General features: G+C 35.6%; 2 protein-coding genes across 13 annotated transcripts; one reads left to right on the top strand and one right to left on the bottom strand.

Moving 5' to 3' along the window:
* The first annotated feature begins 1,485 nt into the window (after positions 1–1,485).
* Positions 1,486–4,568, top strand: LOC122537755 (histidine--tRNA ligase). Of its 5 annotated transcripts, none has more exons than XM_043671225.1 (6): positions 1,486–1,782; positions 2,096–2,407; positions 2,893–3,108; positions 3,192–3,413; positions 3,490–3,991; positions 4,086–4,568. In XM_043671225.1, the coding sequence occupies exons 1-6, from the start codon at positions 1,687–1,689 to the stop codon at positions 4,547–4,549; spliced, it is 1,812 nt and encodes a 603-aa protein (XP_043527160.1). In that variant the 5' UTR covers positions 1,486–1,686; the 3' UTR covers positions 4,550–4,568. The 5 variants fall into 5 exon arrangements, with proteins under 5 accessions (XP_043527160.1, XP_043527162.1, XP_043527161.1 ...); XM_043671227.1 differs by lacking the exon at positions 2,096–2,407 and adding an exon at positions 2,634–2,771 and having other exon boundaries at positions 1,497–1,782; XM_043671228.1 differs by lacking the exon at positions 1,486–1,782 and adding an exon at positions 2,634–2,771 and having other exon boundaries at positions 2,278–2,407.
* A 148-nt stretch (positions 4,569–4,716) lies between these two features.
* On the bottom strand, positions 4,717–13,599 carry LOC122537753. Of its 8 annotated transcripts, none has more exons than XM_043671221.1 (9): positions 11,438–12,450; positions 11,091–11,303; positions 10,714–11,015; positions 9,296–9,472; positions 8,585–8,962; positions 8,022–8,284; positions 7,731–7,889; positions 6,386–7,570; positions 4,717–6,210 (listed from the first exon to the last, which is right to left on the bottom strand). In XM_043671221.1, the coding sequence occupies exons 3-9, from the start codon at positions 10,853–10,855 to the stop codon at positions 5,275–5,277; spliced, it is 3,240 nt and encodes a 1,079-aa protein (XP_043527156.1). In that variant the 5' UTR covers positions 10,856–11,015; positions 11,091–11,303; positions 11,438–12,450; the 3' UTR covers positions 4,717–5,274. The 8 variants fall into 8 exon arrangements, with proteins under 8 accessions (XP_043527156.1, XP_043527153.1, XP_043527151.1 ...); XM_043671218.1 differs by having other exon boundaries at positions 10,714–11,094; positions 11,172–11,303; XM_043671216.1 differs by lacking the exon at positions 11,438–12,450 and adding an exon at positions 12,988–13,599 and having other exon boundaries at positions 10,714–11,303.
* Between the last annotated feature and the right edge of the window lie 983 nt (positions 13,600–14,582).

Genomic DNA, 14,582 nt, shown 5'->3' with positions numbered 1-14,582 from the left:
ATTTTTAATTTTTTTTCTTGTTACCGGTCGCTAACATTGATTTCTCGTTATCGACTGGGAGATTCCTTTTTTTTCATTTTACAGGAATATTTTATTATACAATACAATATTGCGTATAAATGTTTGTGTATCTTGATAAATTAAATAATAATTTCAAATAATTTAATAATATTTTCAAATATCCCGCCAGAAAATAATTTCACATGACGATATAATTCCCGTACGAGGGAGACACTATTCACAGGCTCATTTTTTGCTAGTAAGTTTCCAATATTGTTTGTGCGTGATTATTTTCCATTCGTTAAATGATTTGGACGAACGTAAGAAAAATCAAAATTTATTAAATTTACCATATTTTTCCATATTTTTAATTCAAATTATTATATAAACACAAAAATTATTATATAAACCAAAATATAAATTGTTAATTTTAGTACTGAAGTGGAAAATATGCAAAAAAAAAAAAGAAAAAATGAATACGAACGTACAGTGTCGCTGTAACATAAAACGATATTAACATCCATTTGTGATAGATTTTTCAAATTAAATTGACTGACGATTAGAAACACGCACGCAAAAATTAAAAATAATAACGATATATAGGGTGTTTCGTGGTACAATTGGGTTCGGTTATAATTATTGGATTGTGGGGGAACGGTGACTTGGCCTACGAAATCATCAGACCTAACATCTTTGGTTTTTTATTTGTGTATTTTCCATTTATAGATAAACGAATTTTCATACAAAATTTATGTATGAAAATATTCACAGTCGTTGACTCTACAATTTGAAACACGCAAAATATACATAAATTACGTGAAAACATAAAATTTGCTATATTATTTCTCTGACAAAGAATTCTGAGATTAATTCGTCTGATCAATTGTTTTGTCAAATAAAAATCCGGGGTGATTCAAATACTAATGCCAGTTACTAGCACCACGTTGAGACGAACGATGGAACTAATCGCTATGTATCAATATTCAAGAAATTAGTGATTCAATCGTTGAAGAAGTGATTAATTAAAAATTTTAAATGATAATTAAAAACGTCTTAAAGAGAGAATTAATTTTTTAATTGTTATAAATAAATTATTAGAAATGTTTGATAACGTTCAAACAATTAGAATATTCAGAATCATTGTTTAAAAATTATTGCGTCAGAGTTTAAATTATCGTTTCATATGTTTCCTACGTTTTATTCCTTTGTTATTGGAAAATTTTCACATCTAAAATCATATATTACATATAATCTGAAAAATCAATCAATTTTAAAACTTGTCAAAATATACACAGTTTTTCATCGGATTTTAAAAGTGAATTTATTTTCTATTGACGTTTTTTTATTCCGATAAATTACCAATGATGGGAAACATCAGCCATCAACAAAATCTGTATAGTTTACTCTTTTCTACGTTAATAATGTTTCAAATTGGTACCGTTGATATTTTGTATCTGTATTTGAAATACAGATTGGATTCAAAAGTTTAACGAAGAAAATTTCTCTCTCCGTTTACGAACACGTATATCGAGAACACGAATTGAACAGATTTCTAAAGTCAATCAAGCGAATAGTAAATTTGACTAGAATTGTTGGATGTGAGTTGCTGGAAGGCGCAGTGATGCCGTGCTGCATAAACCGGAGTTTGAAATTGGAGTTGGACGGAGAAAGACTGAATCGCGCGTTATGGCTGACGAAATCGAAGAAAAGTTGCTGGAACGGGTGAAACGACAAGGAGAACTTGTACGAAAACTAAAAGCTGCTAAGGCGAATGATATCCAGGTAGGAGCTATTACATTTACGTATTACACGTTTATATATCCTTTTTATTATGAATTTTTTGATGCGTTGGAACAGACGATACCTTGCGACAATGGTAAATTTCGCCTCCATGTGTTCCTCCGCATTTGTGTAATTCGCTCTATAGGTTCACAATTGTTTGTGATTGTTATCTTTTTCAAGAACGTCATGTCCTCGAGTGTTCTTTTCCATCAATTTTTGTGAATAAATTTGTCTACTTCTTACAAATGATATTTTCGATCGTCTGCACCTAACCTCTGACCGAGATGACAATATATCGTTTAACGTTCTTCAGGATTCAACAGTTTTTTTAAACTTAGAAACGCAATTACAAAGTATTAACCACGATTTTGCGGATGTCAGTTATGTATGTGGTTGGATTCCTACTACGAAAGATGCAATATTTTTTGATTTCTGCGTAATCTTCGTTAACGATCGGCTCTCTAAATGGCCACACATAAAAAGATGGTTTTCAAATATTCAAAGTTTCGATCAAATTGAACGTAAAGCGTTTCCCGAACTGGAACAGGCAGTTACGCCTCTAATGAAAAAGGTCGATCGTATGTGCAACTTTTGTCTCTCCGACAGAAACTTGATCGATCAAAAGGTGAGGTGGTTATTCGCTGGCAAGCAAAATCGCTATGAATTATGTATGAATATACGCATGTGTTATCTCTTTCGAATAACATTCTCCATGAGAGTTTTCTAATTAAGAAACTATATTTGATTGTGTGTATCTGTATTGAATATGCTACGAACCTAATTCAAACCGTGTAGTTTATAGCATTTGCTTGCTAGTCCACTTATATGGTACCATTTGTTCTTTCGGCTAGTTTGATAATCAGCATTGAGGCGGACTTTTCTCTTTGATTCTGGTTCTTTTAAATCGCCGGATGTTGCGTTCAATGTGGACCAACGCCTTTCTACCTGCACAAAAATATTGCAATGCGTCGATGCTTTCGAGGCTAAAGGTATGCAGAATGTATAAATAGGCAATTTTCTTTGACGAGCAACAAAAAACATTAACTTTATTTAACGTTAATCTAAAATCTATATGTTAAACAGCGTCGATTGATTTTCAATTTCGTGTAGATTGCAGAGGAAGTTTCCAAATTATTGGAGTTGAAAGCTCAATTGGGAGCCAAGAATGGCGAAGCACCTTCCAAGCTCATTCTTAAAACGCCTAAAGGTACGCGAGACTATGGCCCTGAACAAATGGCACTTCGACTTGCAGTACTGGATAAAATAGTGGCAGTGTTTAAAAAGCATGGCGCAGAAACTATAGATACTCCTGTATTTGAACGAAAAGTAAGTAAAAATTGTTAACTTTGACTTGCATGAAATCGGACGTGTCTGTTTTGTGTTTTAAATAAAAGTTATTTTCAACTTAGGAAGTTTTGACAGGAAAGTATGGGGAGGATTCGAAACTGATCTATGACTTGAAGGACCAAGGTGGAGAAATTTTATCTTTGAGATATGATTTAACTGTACCCTTTGCTAGATATCTGGCAATGGGAAAGATCTCTTCCATAAAAAGGTATCATATAGCAAAAGTTTACCGAAGGGACAATCCATCCACAACGAGGGGTAGATACAGAGAATTCTACCAATGCGTAAGTCTATCAACGTACATTGTGAATAATGTTGTTGATGAACCTGTTGTTGATATTTTTCTTTCCTGAATCAAAGGATTTCGACATAGCTGGACAATACGACCCTATGATACCAGATGCAGAATGTATTCGTATTATTTCCGAGGCGTTACAATCTCTGGACATAGGACCTTATAGGATTAAATTGAATCACAGATTGTTATTGGACGGTATATTTGCTGCCTGTGGCGTTCCAAGTGACAAGTTTCGTGCTGTGTGTTCAGCTATTGATAAATTGGATAAAAATTCCTGGTCGGAAGTCAGAAAAGAGATGATCGAAGAAAAAGGTCTGAATGAATCCAGTGCTGACAAAATTGGCACTTACGTGTCGCAGTTTGGTGAAATGGAGTTAATTTCTAAATTGAGGGAAGACAACGAATTAATGAAATACGAATCTGCAGTAAAAGGCCTAGAGTCTGTGGAATTATTGTTCAAATACTGTAACATATTGCAAGTGACGGACAAAATAATTTTTGATCTTAGTCTTGCTAGGGGACTCGATTATTACACAGGTGTAATATTCGAAGCGATATTGATCGGTAAATTTTCTTAAAGATTTTCCGCGATGCGTTAAAACAGCATCTGTTGATAAAAAAATCGCTTAAAAACTAGTCGTTTTATCTCGTTTTGCAGGTGACGATGTTGGCGTTGGTAGCGTTGCAGGCGGTGGTCGTTACGACAATTTGGTTGGAATGTTTGATAACAAAAACAAATCGATTCCCTGTGTCGGTCTGTCATTGGGTGTGGAGCGAATTTTCAACGTTTTAGAGACAAAGTTAAATAAGGAAGGAGTGAAAACGCGAACTACCGAAGTCGAGGTATTCGTAGCGACTGCGCAAAAAAACTTGCACGAAGAACGAATGAAACTTTTGTCGATTCTTTGGGACGCCGGTGTGAAAGCTGAACAATCTTACAAAAGAAACGTAAAATTGCTTGCGCAATTACAGTATTGCGAAGAAAGTGGAATACCGTTGGCTGTAATAATCGGCGAAGGAGAACTAGCTAGAGGAGAAGTTACGTTGAGAGATGTTGCGTCACGTGCCGAGGTTTCGATTCCACGAGCATGTTTAATCGAAGAGATAAGAAAAAGACTATAGAAATATATAATGAAATACTTGAAACACGAAACTGTTAATTTATATAGTCAAATAGTATCATGCCAAACAGTGATTGTTCGATCCATTCACCAAGTATAATTTTTTACAAATACATTCATTGTACGATAGCTTCCTTCGCAACACGTAAGAAAGTAAAAAAAATTTTGCGTTCCTGTGTAATAAACTAAATTATACATAATTTATTATATCGAACGATTGAACAAAAATACATACATAGATGTCAAAAAATACTATATGTTGAAAATCATTTCTTGCGAAATATCGTCTCTCTTAGAAATCATAGTAATTCGACCATGATTCTACTTTCGTTTAAAGTGGGAGGAAAAGGCAAAAGAAAAAAGTAGAAACGATAACCGCTGCTTTAAAACAATTGAAAGAATTCAACGTATCGGTGCAAATAGTGTAGAAGAGAGAAGAGGGGCTTATCTCTTCCTCTTTCCTTTTTCCTTTTTTTCTGTTGCTCTCGAATCTAATCTTTTTTGTTTTCGTGAAATTGACCACAAAACAAAGCGACAGCATTCGAGAAACAATCGCGTGACTTTTTCCACATTTATAAACACTTTGTTGTTCATTTATAACCGTGTCATGTTTGAAATTCTATTTATCTTTCAAAGTATTTTCCATATTTTGATCCAAGTATGAAGCACCATCATAAAATGATTGCAGATATACTGAGTTTTAGGCTTTTTACACATTGCAGAATGTCACGATTTATTAATAGGCAAGCGTGACCCATGCTTTCTAATCTTTGATTCTGAAAGTGAATCAAGTGAATTATTTAAGGAAACATCGGCTGCAGAAGAATTACAAACGATATTCGTAACGGGATTTTCTATTTTTACTTCCATTAACGATTCCTGTGATTTCGTGTCAACATCGACGAGTAAATTACAGTCGGGGGTAAAGTCAATAGTAGTAGAAAAATCATTTGACAATATTATTTGTTCCTTTGTATTGGATGAAACGAATTCTTCATCGTGTCTGTCGCCTAACCGAGGACAAAAAGCACGATCGTTGATCGAACAATTGATATTTTCGGTCGGGATTACGTCTGCAGTCGATTTACTAATGTCTGGTTCGACAATTTGCACGGTTTTTTCTTCGAGTCGGACAGAATTGTTCGTACAAGCAGTCTCTTGTGAAAGTGTCGAATATCGTCTATTCGAACCACGAACCGAAGACGTAAACTGATCAGAATTTTCGATGGAAAAATTTTTCACAAGTTCGTTATTTCTCAAATCCTTGGACTCGTTTGGAGAAACAATTTTACAGCAGTCTTTTGTATTGCGATTACGTTTGTCGCAAATTTTAGACGATAGATCGAAAGGTTCGGCTCTTTTCTCGAGATCTTCGGCGTGAACGTCGCTCAAACTGAAGGCTCTGGCTCGACGTCGAAGATTCATTTGGCCAATTTGTCGTTGCAACATGCCGGCTTTCCAACGAGGTATAGCCTTGAACGAAGGAACGAGGGGAGATCCGTTTGGATTTTGGGTCGTAGGTCGTAACGAGAATCGTCGATCGTTCAGGGATGATTTTATTGGCGTTGAATGGCCTGGTACTCTTTCTGTTAGAATAAGAGGTTCTTTCAGCGATTCGAACAAAAACGATGATCTATTTTCGTGTGCCGTTCTCCGTGAGTCCTAAAAAAAAAAATCAAAAGTAAATGTAAATGGCGTGAAATGTAATGCATGAAAGAATGAAACGGGTTAAAACGAAATCAAAGATTCGTTTCGTTTCTGAAGGCAAAGAGAGAACATCGTCGATTCACAATCGATCGATTGATTGTTGAATCGATGGATGGATCGCTGAACTTACCGATAAATATGGCGAATCATTTTTCGGAGGCGTTGGAGGACTAACGGGTGTCGCTACAGGTCTCAAAGAAAATCTTCTTGACTTGTTGATTGTGGGTGTGATGAACATCAAACTACCTCTTCTCGAATCTCGTCGATTTTGAGATGAGAGTAGCTTGTTTTCGTTCGAGTAAGATTCTTGCGCAGCAGTGTTTTGATTAGCTTGAGTCGTCGATGTAGGTGGAGAAGGTGAAAATAACGTGAACAAGCTAGGAAGTTTTGGCGGTGTCAAAGAAGCGATACCCATTTTTCTCCGAGGTTGATCACGCTGAAACTGATCCGCATTCGCGACTGAGGTCCAGCTACTGTTGGTAGCGACACTTGCGTGAAGAACGGTGAGAGCTCTTAAGAAATCGGCCAAACTGGTCTCCTCGAGCAAATGATTAGCAGTTTCTGCGTTAAGGTTGCCATCTGCACCGGTATGCGTGTAGTAATGTCTTTGTAGATTCGAAGTGGTGGAATCTCGTCTATCGTCGATCGACACAGATTCCGAGGCGAATGACTGTCCGTTGTCCCTGTTAATCTCATGATCCAATTTTGGGTTCTTTTTTTCCGAGCTCATTGAGAAACGACCTTTCCAAGGAGCGGACGAGACCAGAGCTTTGGAAATGGATCTTGTTAATGCAAAGCTACGAAGTTTCGAAAATTTTCCTTCTTTACTGCCATGTTCTCTGTCAGATGATTCACTTGTTCGTGATTTCATTAGTTCTCGAACTTTTTTAGCCGTTGTTGGACCAGACCATGTCCACTCGATGTTTCGATCTTCGTTCTTCGTTTCGTATAGTTTAATCTCACTAGTCGCTCTTGAACGAGGTTTGGCAAAGCGATATGCTGGTATTTTTTCACGACCGATCGTTCGAATTCCCGATCCAGTATTTGACGCGTGAGTTGACTCTTTTTCAGAGTATTCTTTACTATTATTCCCTTCGAGTTTGTTACTACGATATCCAATATCTTGGTTAACGAAAGTTGTCTGATTTGAATTATCGGCTTCAGTGTCTTCTGCAACTGGTGGTATATAACCAAGAACGTTTACTAATCTTGCCAACAGCTCTGCCGGCTGAACCATCGCATGCGTTGCGAATGTTGCTGTTTTGTCGATTCTTTGCAAATCGGTCTCGGAAACGACTCGAGTTATTTCAGCTTCCTATTGAACAATGAAAAGAACGTATATATATATATCCTTATTCTTATATTACTACTAGAATTTTTGTTTATTGTTTAATTTCAAGAGAATGAAAGAGACAGAGAGAGAGAGAGAGAGAGAGAGAGAGAGAGAGGGAGAGAGAGAGAGAGAGACTGCTTACTGTCGGTACCACTTCGCTGTTGGCGCGACGTCGAGGTCTGTTACACAGCCTGTCCTTCTCTTTTGAACAGTAGAGCAAATCTCGAAGATCAGGGAAACTGTTGCTACGTGGGAATTTCAAAGGTGGAATCTCGCAATTACATTCATCGATATACACTCTCTGAAACGTATCGAAATATGTGACTAAAGTGTGAAATATGTGATTGTCGAAGAAATCGAACGATAAATCATATGGATAAGCATACAACGACGAAAAATGAAAAAATAGAATCAGGAGTAGGATTTTATTTACCTTGACCTTGGACAGCTGTAATTCGTTGAAAACACGACGCAAGTAGTTTATCTCTTTGTTGAATTCGTTCCAAATTTTACTTTGCGTGTGCTTTAAATTGACCGCCAGTTTATGCTCGATTCGAGTAATCTTCTTGCTGCGCATACCTCGCGCGATGAACGTCATAATCATAACGGTGTACCCCAATCCAAAGGAAATCCAACAGATCAGGAAGGCCTTGTATAATATAAAGAAAAATCCACTACCCTTGCTATTGTCCTTTCCTATCGAATACGGACACGATACAAAATGATCGATAATTTGCGACAATCTATTAATGTTGTATTTAGATTGTTATAGAGAAGGGAAGAACATTCTGTGTATAAAAAGTACATACATATGTACATAGATATGTAATATATATATATATATATATATATATATATATATATATATATATATGTATTTCAATATAAACGTATTTTTTTCATCATTACTTTTATCATTGCACGAATCGCTATGTAAATTATTGTCCGTGTTAAAAGTAGGGTCGGTGAAAAGAAGTGACGAAAATGTTTTCTGACCTGCCACATAATCTCCGAATCCGATAGTCGTTAATGTGACGAAAGCATAGTAGACAGCTTCGTCGTAAGTCCAACGTTCGTAGTAACAAAAGAGAAATGCTGGGAAAAAAATAAACATGACGAAACCTGGCATCAAATGAACGAATATCTGTGCAGCTAATCCAACTTTGCCCGTTTCAAATGTTGTCAATTTTCTGGCATAATAGTCGCTGTGGCCATGTTTGTACGATTTATACTTCTGATGAGCCTTGACGAATACATGCCCAAAAAATTCTCCCAGCTGCGTTAATAAAATTCCATTCATAGGAATGCCTATCAGGCCGTAAAATATCATCAGGATGCGGCTGAGCATATTTGTCGGAGCCAAATTCCCATAACCTGTATTGCACACGTATATTCAATAGATGATTGGCAAATCGACATTTTGAATTTCGATGTCGATGGCATGTCAAAATTTTATAATACAGCTCAAAATGATACAGCCGCAAATCGTTGTCTCTACCGTGTGTCTCTCTCATGTGTCCGAATCTTTTTATGAATCGGTATCCGATTGATACGATGGCTGTATGAATGTGTAAGTACATATGTACATATATACATATACACGTTTACTCGTTTCACATCTTTCCTCCTAACTTTATTCTATATAAACGTGTAAAGACTTATGTATGTACATACACGTGGTAGCGCGTGTAACACGAATATACGTACCTATCGTGCTGACGACGGTATAAGCAAAATAAAAGCTGTTGTAAAAATCCCAGTCAAGGCGATCCGTCTCTCCTTCGGTATAATTATAAACCGATTTTTCACAATATTGCGTCAACTTTTTAAGAATTTCATCGTAATCGTGTTTAAAGTTAGGCACATAATGTGCATGAAGCAAAGCTGAAAAAGCAACGTGCATCAGAATCTGAATGTACCAATGGTATATATGGCTATACATAATCTAAATATCCGTAACCCGTTTAAAAATTTACTATATTAGGGAGGACAGAGAGTAAGAGAGAGAGAGAGAGAGAGAGATAAACAGCAGAGAAAAAGAAGAAACAGGGAGAAAGATCGCAATTCGAATTTAAAAAACAAAAACACAAATCGCGAGTGTGGTAATCAGCATTTAAACTTTGCCCGCTCTTCTATATTTCTCCGTTTCAACTATCTATTCTCGAACGAATGTTATCTTATCTTTTCACTTGCGTACTCTTTTATCATTTGCGTTTTCTGCTTGCTTCGAATTGGTTATGGAATTTTATTTACGCGCATGTACCTTGTGAAAGAAGTTACGTACATCAAACGGTTCGACAAAGAACATATTGGCTAAAAAATTTCATATCGTAAAGGTAATTCTTTGTTGATTCAAATTTGTTCCTCGCAATTTGTTGATTTTAATTCAATAACATGCATTTCCGATGACATCGTGAAAGTAGTTTCGATCAAAGATACTAATTGACTATTGTCAATTGCTTGTTCAACGATTGGTAAATTATTTCGAAGTAAAAGTCATTTGCTCGTCGTACGTACAAGTAATTATTCATTTAAACGGTCGGAAGCGCCAATTTTAAAGATTAAGATTACGGTTGTGATGATAATTACAAAATTGATAATGACAAAAAAAGAAGAGGTCGACTAACATGTGCAAGAACATGTCGTACTTTCAATCTCTATAATAGTTGAATTTATTACGTACGTATTTTATATATGTACGTGACGTTGAAATCCAATGTAGGAGGATCCGATGAATTTGCTAAACAGTTTTCTGGGGAGTGGCCGACCGAGTGATTTCGCGCGCTATTGACTTCGTAACTCGGTATCGAATCAATCTATTCAACCAACTCGTTCTCTATCACGATTGCTAATTGTTGTTCAAGAACAGAGACAGAAGGGGAGAGAGAGAGAGAGAGAGATTTCGACCATCTTTCTTAAATCCTTAATAAATGTTATAATCGGTAATGATAAAATTTACAATAGATCGTTATACGCTCGTGTGATTATTTCCCGTGTCATTCCATTGATTATATCGATTTTTCAAATGGCGATTACTGTGTATGAACATTAAATCGCGTGGGGTTATGATCTTAAATTATCAAAATAATCGTTTGTTCTTCGATTACACGATCAACTATGCTCACCGTTAATCTCGATGCGTTCACGTTTGGCTTCTCTGGCGCGCTCGATTTCTAAGGGACTCTCGATATGGTAGAAAATGGAAGCACCTAGCAACAAGTAAGTCAAGAACAGCATCAACAGGACCAACCATTGCTTCTTCGACATTCTTTGACTGAACCTTTCAAACCAAGCGGCAATGGACTGTCAGGAACTGTTGTCAAGATTTATGATAGAGTAACGATGCGAAAATTTGTCGGGTTTCATCGATTCGTCCCTTGCCTTCTCAATTTTGTCTCTGTTATTTGATAATTGATGACAACGTATACTATGACAATATCTATATGCAATAATCCACGATGAAACGACCGATTGTTGTCGCGATTCTTACTACCAGTCTTACTGCACTAAAAACAGATTATTGGGCGGTCAAGCAGACGACAACATTATCGCGTGATAACTCCTTAGACTCTGATTTCGCGACCTTCGAATGTCACCTTCTTCTCCCTCGCGATGACGATTCCGTTAGATATCCGATACGATTTTAAGTGCCATCAACTAAACGTTTTATCGATAATGCGGTATTATTTTTCCATTTCCGTTTCCATCGAATGTCCTGAAAGAAGAATTTTTCCATCAGACATTGTCAAACAAATAACGATCAATCATCGTTGGAGTGACAATGTATCAAACGCATTGTATCGTAGTAATTAATAATAGTAACTTTACTAAAATTATAACTTTACTTACAACTTACAACTCACATAAAATCAGTGGCGCTTCTCTTCCGTGACACTTTCTTTTTTTTTACAATTAGTGCGAAGCGATACACGAAACCGATCGACTAAATGACAACAGACAAATTTAGGCTGCAACGAACGTCTGAATGAATGCAAGGCAAACTCGTGTTGCGACGAGAGATTTCTTCTAATAATACGTAACAAAGAAGCGCGAGACAATTTTAACGAAACAAAAGATCCGAAATTATTTTAATTGCAATTGTGTCGGAAGCGGTAATTGTTAAATCGAGTATCTTCTTAAATGTAGGAAACACATTATTGGAGAACACTGATCGCTTCGGTGGCTGCAGTTGAACTTAGGGACGTTTGTCTGCCGCGTGACTATAATTTTCGCAGTTACCGCGCAGTTGGTGACAAAAATGTTCCCTTCGACTCTTTACGTAACTTGCGCGATGTATGTACTTTGTAAAATGCAATATATCCTGTTGGTTGAAAGATCGAAGGACAAGATCGATCGAATACATGATTTATCGCCTAAAGAGCACATTTTTTTCTTTTTGTTACGGATCAGTCTGTCGTTTACTTTTTTCCATTTCCATGCTTGCTGTTCGTTAGTCGTAAGTTAATAACTAATCGTCTCGTCTTCTCAAACACTCGATTTTCACTCAAATAGAGTGAAAATCGGAAGAAAATAAAATCGAAAAAGAAAAAACAGATTTCAAACTACTCGACTCTTCCGAAATTTGGGAAATTGACAGATGTCGGACGTTAACGCTTATGTAATTTCATTCTGTACGTGTAAATTTCACTGATCGTGTAGATATACAAGAATGCAGTAGCTTATCTTTATTACACATTGAGACGACGTTAAAGCAGATATCGAATGGAAGTGGAGTTAACAAATCAGTGTTAGCAGCGAGAGTAAAACATTTTCGATAATAAGCTATCGAAAGTTAAATACGATACATAATACAGTAGCATAATACGATAACACTTCGATTGCAATTTAAACCAAGAAACACGACGATGATCTGTTTCAACTTCAAATAAAACGACAGCAAGTGGTTGTGAAATAGAATACATATGTATGTACGTATATGTTGTATGTAAAACAGTTGCGCTCTCGAGAATACAGAACAAACACGTTTTAATACCGATAACATTGTAAAATGTTATATGGTTAAATCGTTTGTGTCATCGTGTTAAATGTATCCTCGTTCATCCCTTACGATTTATACTCTTATACTCGATTGACTCGTTGCTTTTGAAATTTCCACTTCTACTATTACTATCGTCGATATTTTTACACGAATGTGTCTTTCCCACTGCGAGTCACGAATTTTGTTTTGAAAATTGCACGAATAACGGTATCGTCACGAATATTGTCAATTGCGAATCACTGTTATTTATCGCGAAAAGTTTTCCGAAAGTTTCCAATTTTGTAAAACAGAAAGGAATTAAGAAATCAAAACAATAATAATGTTAAAACTTTTTTTCCTCTTCTGTCTTTCTTTATCGCTTTAAAATTTACCACAGCTTAGAGATTATATGCGTACTTACTATCTATGAAAAGCAAGCGTGCCTTCTTCGTGGTAAACCTCACACCTATGTATGTATGTATGTATGCATATCTTTCTCAACTCTTCAACTTTTTAGTTATTGCCTATGTTTTTTTCATGTCGTCGACAGACAAGCCAGAATTAACGCAAATTATATTGCGCTTTATCTAAATAGCTAAATTTGTGGGTAAAAATACTTTACATTTACATAAAAGAGACGAGCGATTACCTTTAAATATTAGATGAAAAGAACTAGTAAAGACAATTCACCCTTTCTTGCCACTTATTTAACGATTTATTGAATAGTAAAGTCACATTTTTACAATAAATCACCAATATCTGTAAATTTTTCTCGTTACAACACGCAGTTAATGATCGCGCAACAACCACGCGTGATATTATCCTAAAATCGTCTTTTTTATGGAAGGATAAAGGCAAGAACTAGTCGCTTGGATGATCACGTGCCCCAACTACTTTTGGAAGTAACTTTAAATGACTCTTGTTCAAAAGTATGTCACAAGAATGCTAAGCGTCAAGGATAACAACTTTACGTAAAAAAAAAAAAAAGAAAAAAAGAAAAAAGAAGGAAAAAAATGATTAAATTCGAAAAATCAGTAAAAATGTGTGTGAAATACTTTTTTATCTTGTCACAATGATTTAAAATAAAACTAAATTTGTTTAAGAAAAATTACAGCAAAAATTTTTGCTGCAAGTATATTGAAAGAAAACAAGAAAAGATAAAACAATGTAGATTAAAAAAGTAAAGCAGATGCAGCGCGAACAGAATAATGAATACGAGGAAGAAAAATAAAGAAAGAAAGAAAGAGAAAAAAAGGAGAAATAAAAGAAAAGTAAAACTACTGCGACTCACGATATCGTATGCAAAAATTATAACCGACTCGATGTTCACGTGTAACTGGTACAAAAACGATCTCTTCGAATAATTCAAACTTCGTACCTGGACACGTTAATATAGTTATTTGGTTAGTAAACTAGTGCTAATAACAATTGATGTTCTTTTCTGTACACGGTCAACGAGTATAATCGTTTACAGGTAATTTATACGTCAGTTTCTTCCTACTTAACAAATTTTCGTTGACTTTTCATCGAATCTTCATTCACTTTTACCACAAATTTTCAACGTTGTTAGCTACATGTACGATACATTGTCTGATGTATCGAATATTACATGATAAAAGGATATCGTAGGATATCGTATTCTACGTTTTTTATCAGCTATAAAAGAACTTGTACCATCGAATATTTTTGTATCAATTGTATTTTGTATCTTGAAACTAGATACATATATGGACTTACGTGTCATTACAAACTCATAGTATATCTATAATTTTATATACTTATTGTTCACAATATACATACAGAACGTATAGAAGGTCTTTTATAAAAGGAAGGAAGGAAGGAAGGAAGAAAAAAAGGAGAAACGAAAAATAAACCGATAAAGGAAAAACCTGCTTCGTATGTATTTCACTTACAACGTTGAAACGCGTTGAAAAACTTGAAATGCGAATAAAAGAAAAGGAAAAGGAAATTTTTAACGAGGTAACTTTTATACTGTTGTACGTTCAAGAAGATCGA

Source organism: Frieseomelitta varia, unplaced genomic scaffold, assembly GCF_011392965.1.
Source record: "Frieseomelitta varia isolate USP_RPSP 00005682 unplaced genomic scaffold, Fvar_1.2 scaffold_929, whole genome shotgun sequence".
Classification (NCBI taxonomy): domain Eukaryota; kingdom Metazoa; phylum Arthropoda; class Insecta; order Hymenoptera; family Apidae; genus Frieseomelitta; species Frieseomelitta varia.
Note: the sequence above shows the minus strand (reverse complement) of the source record. Positions and strands in the feature narration are given on the sequence as shown.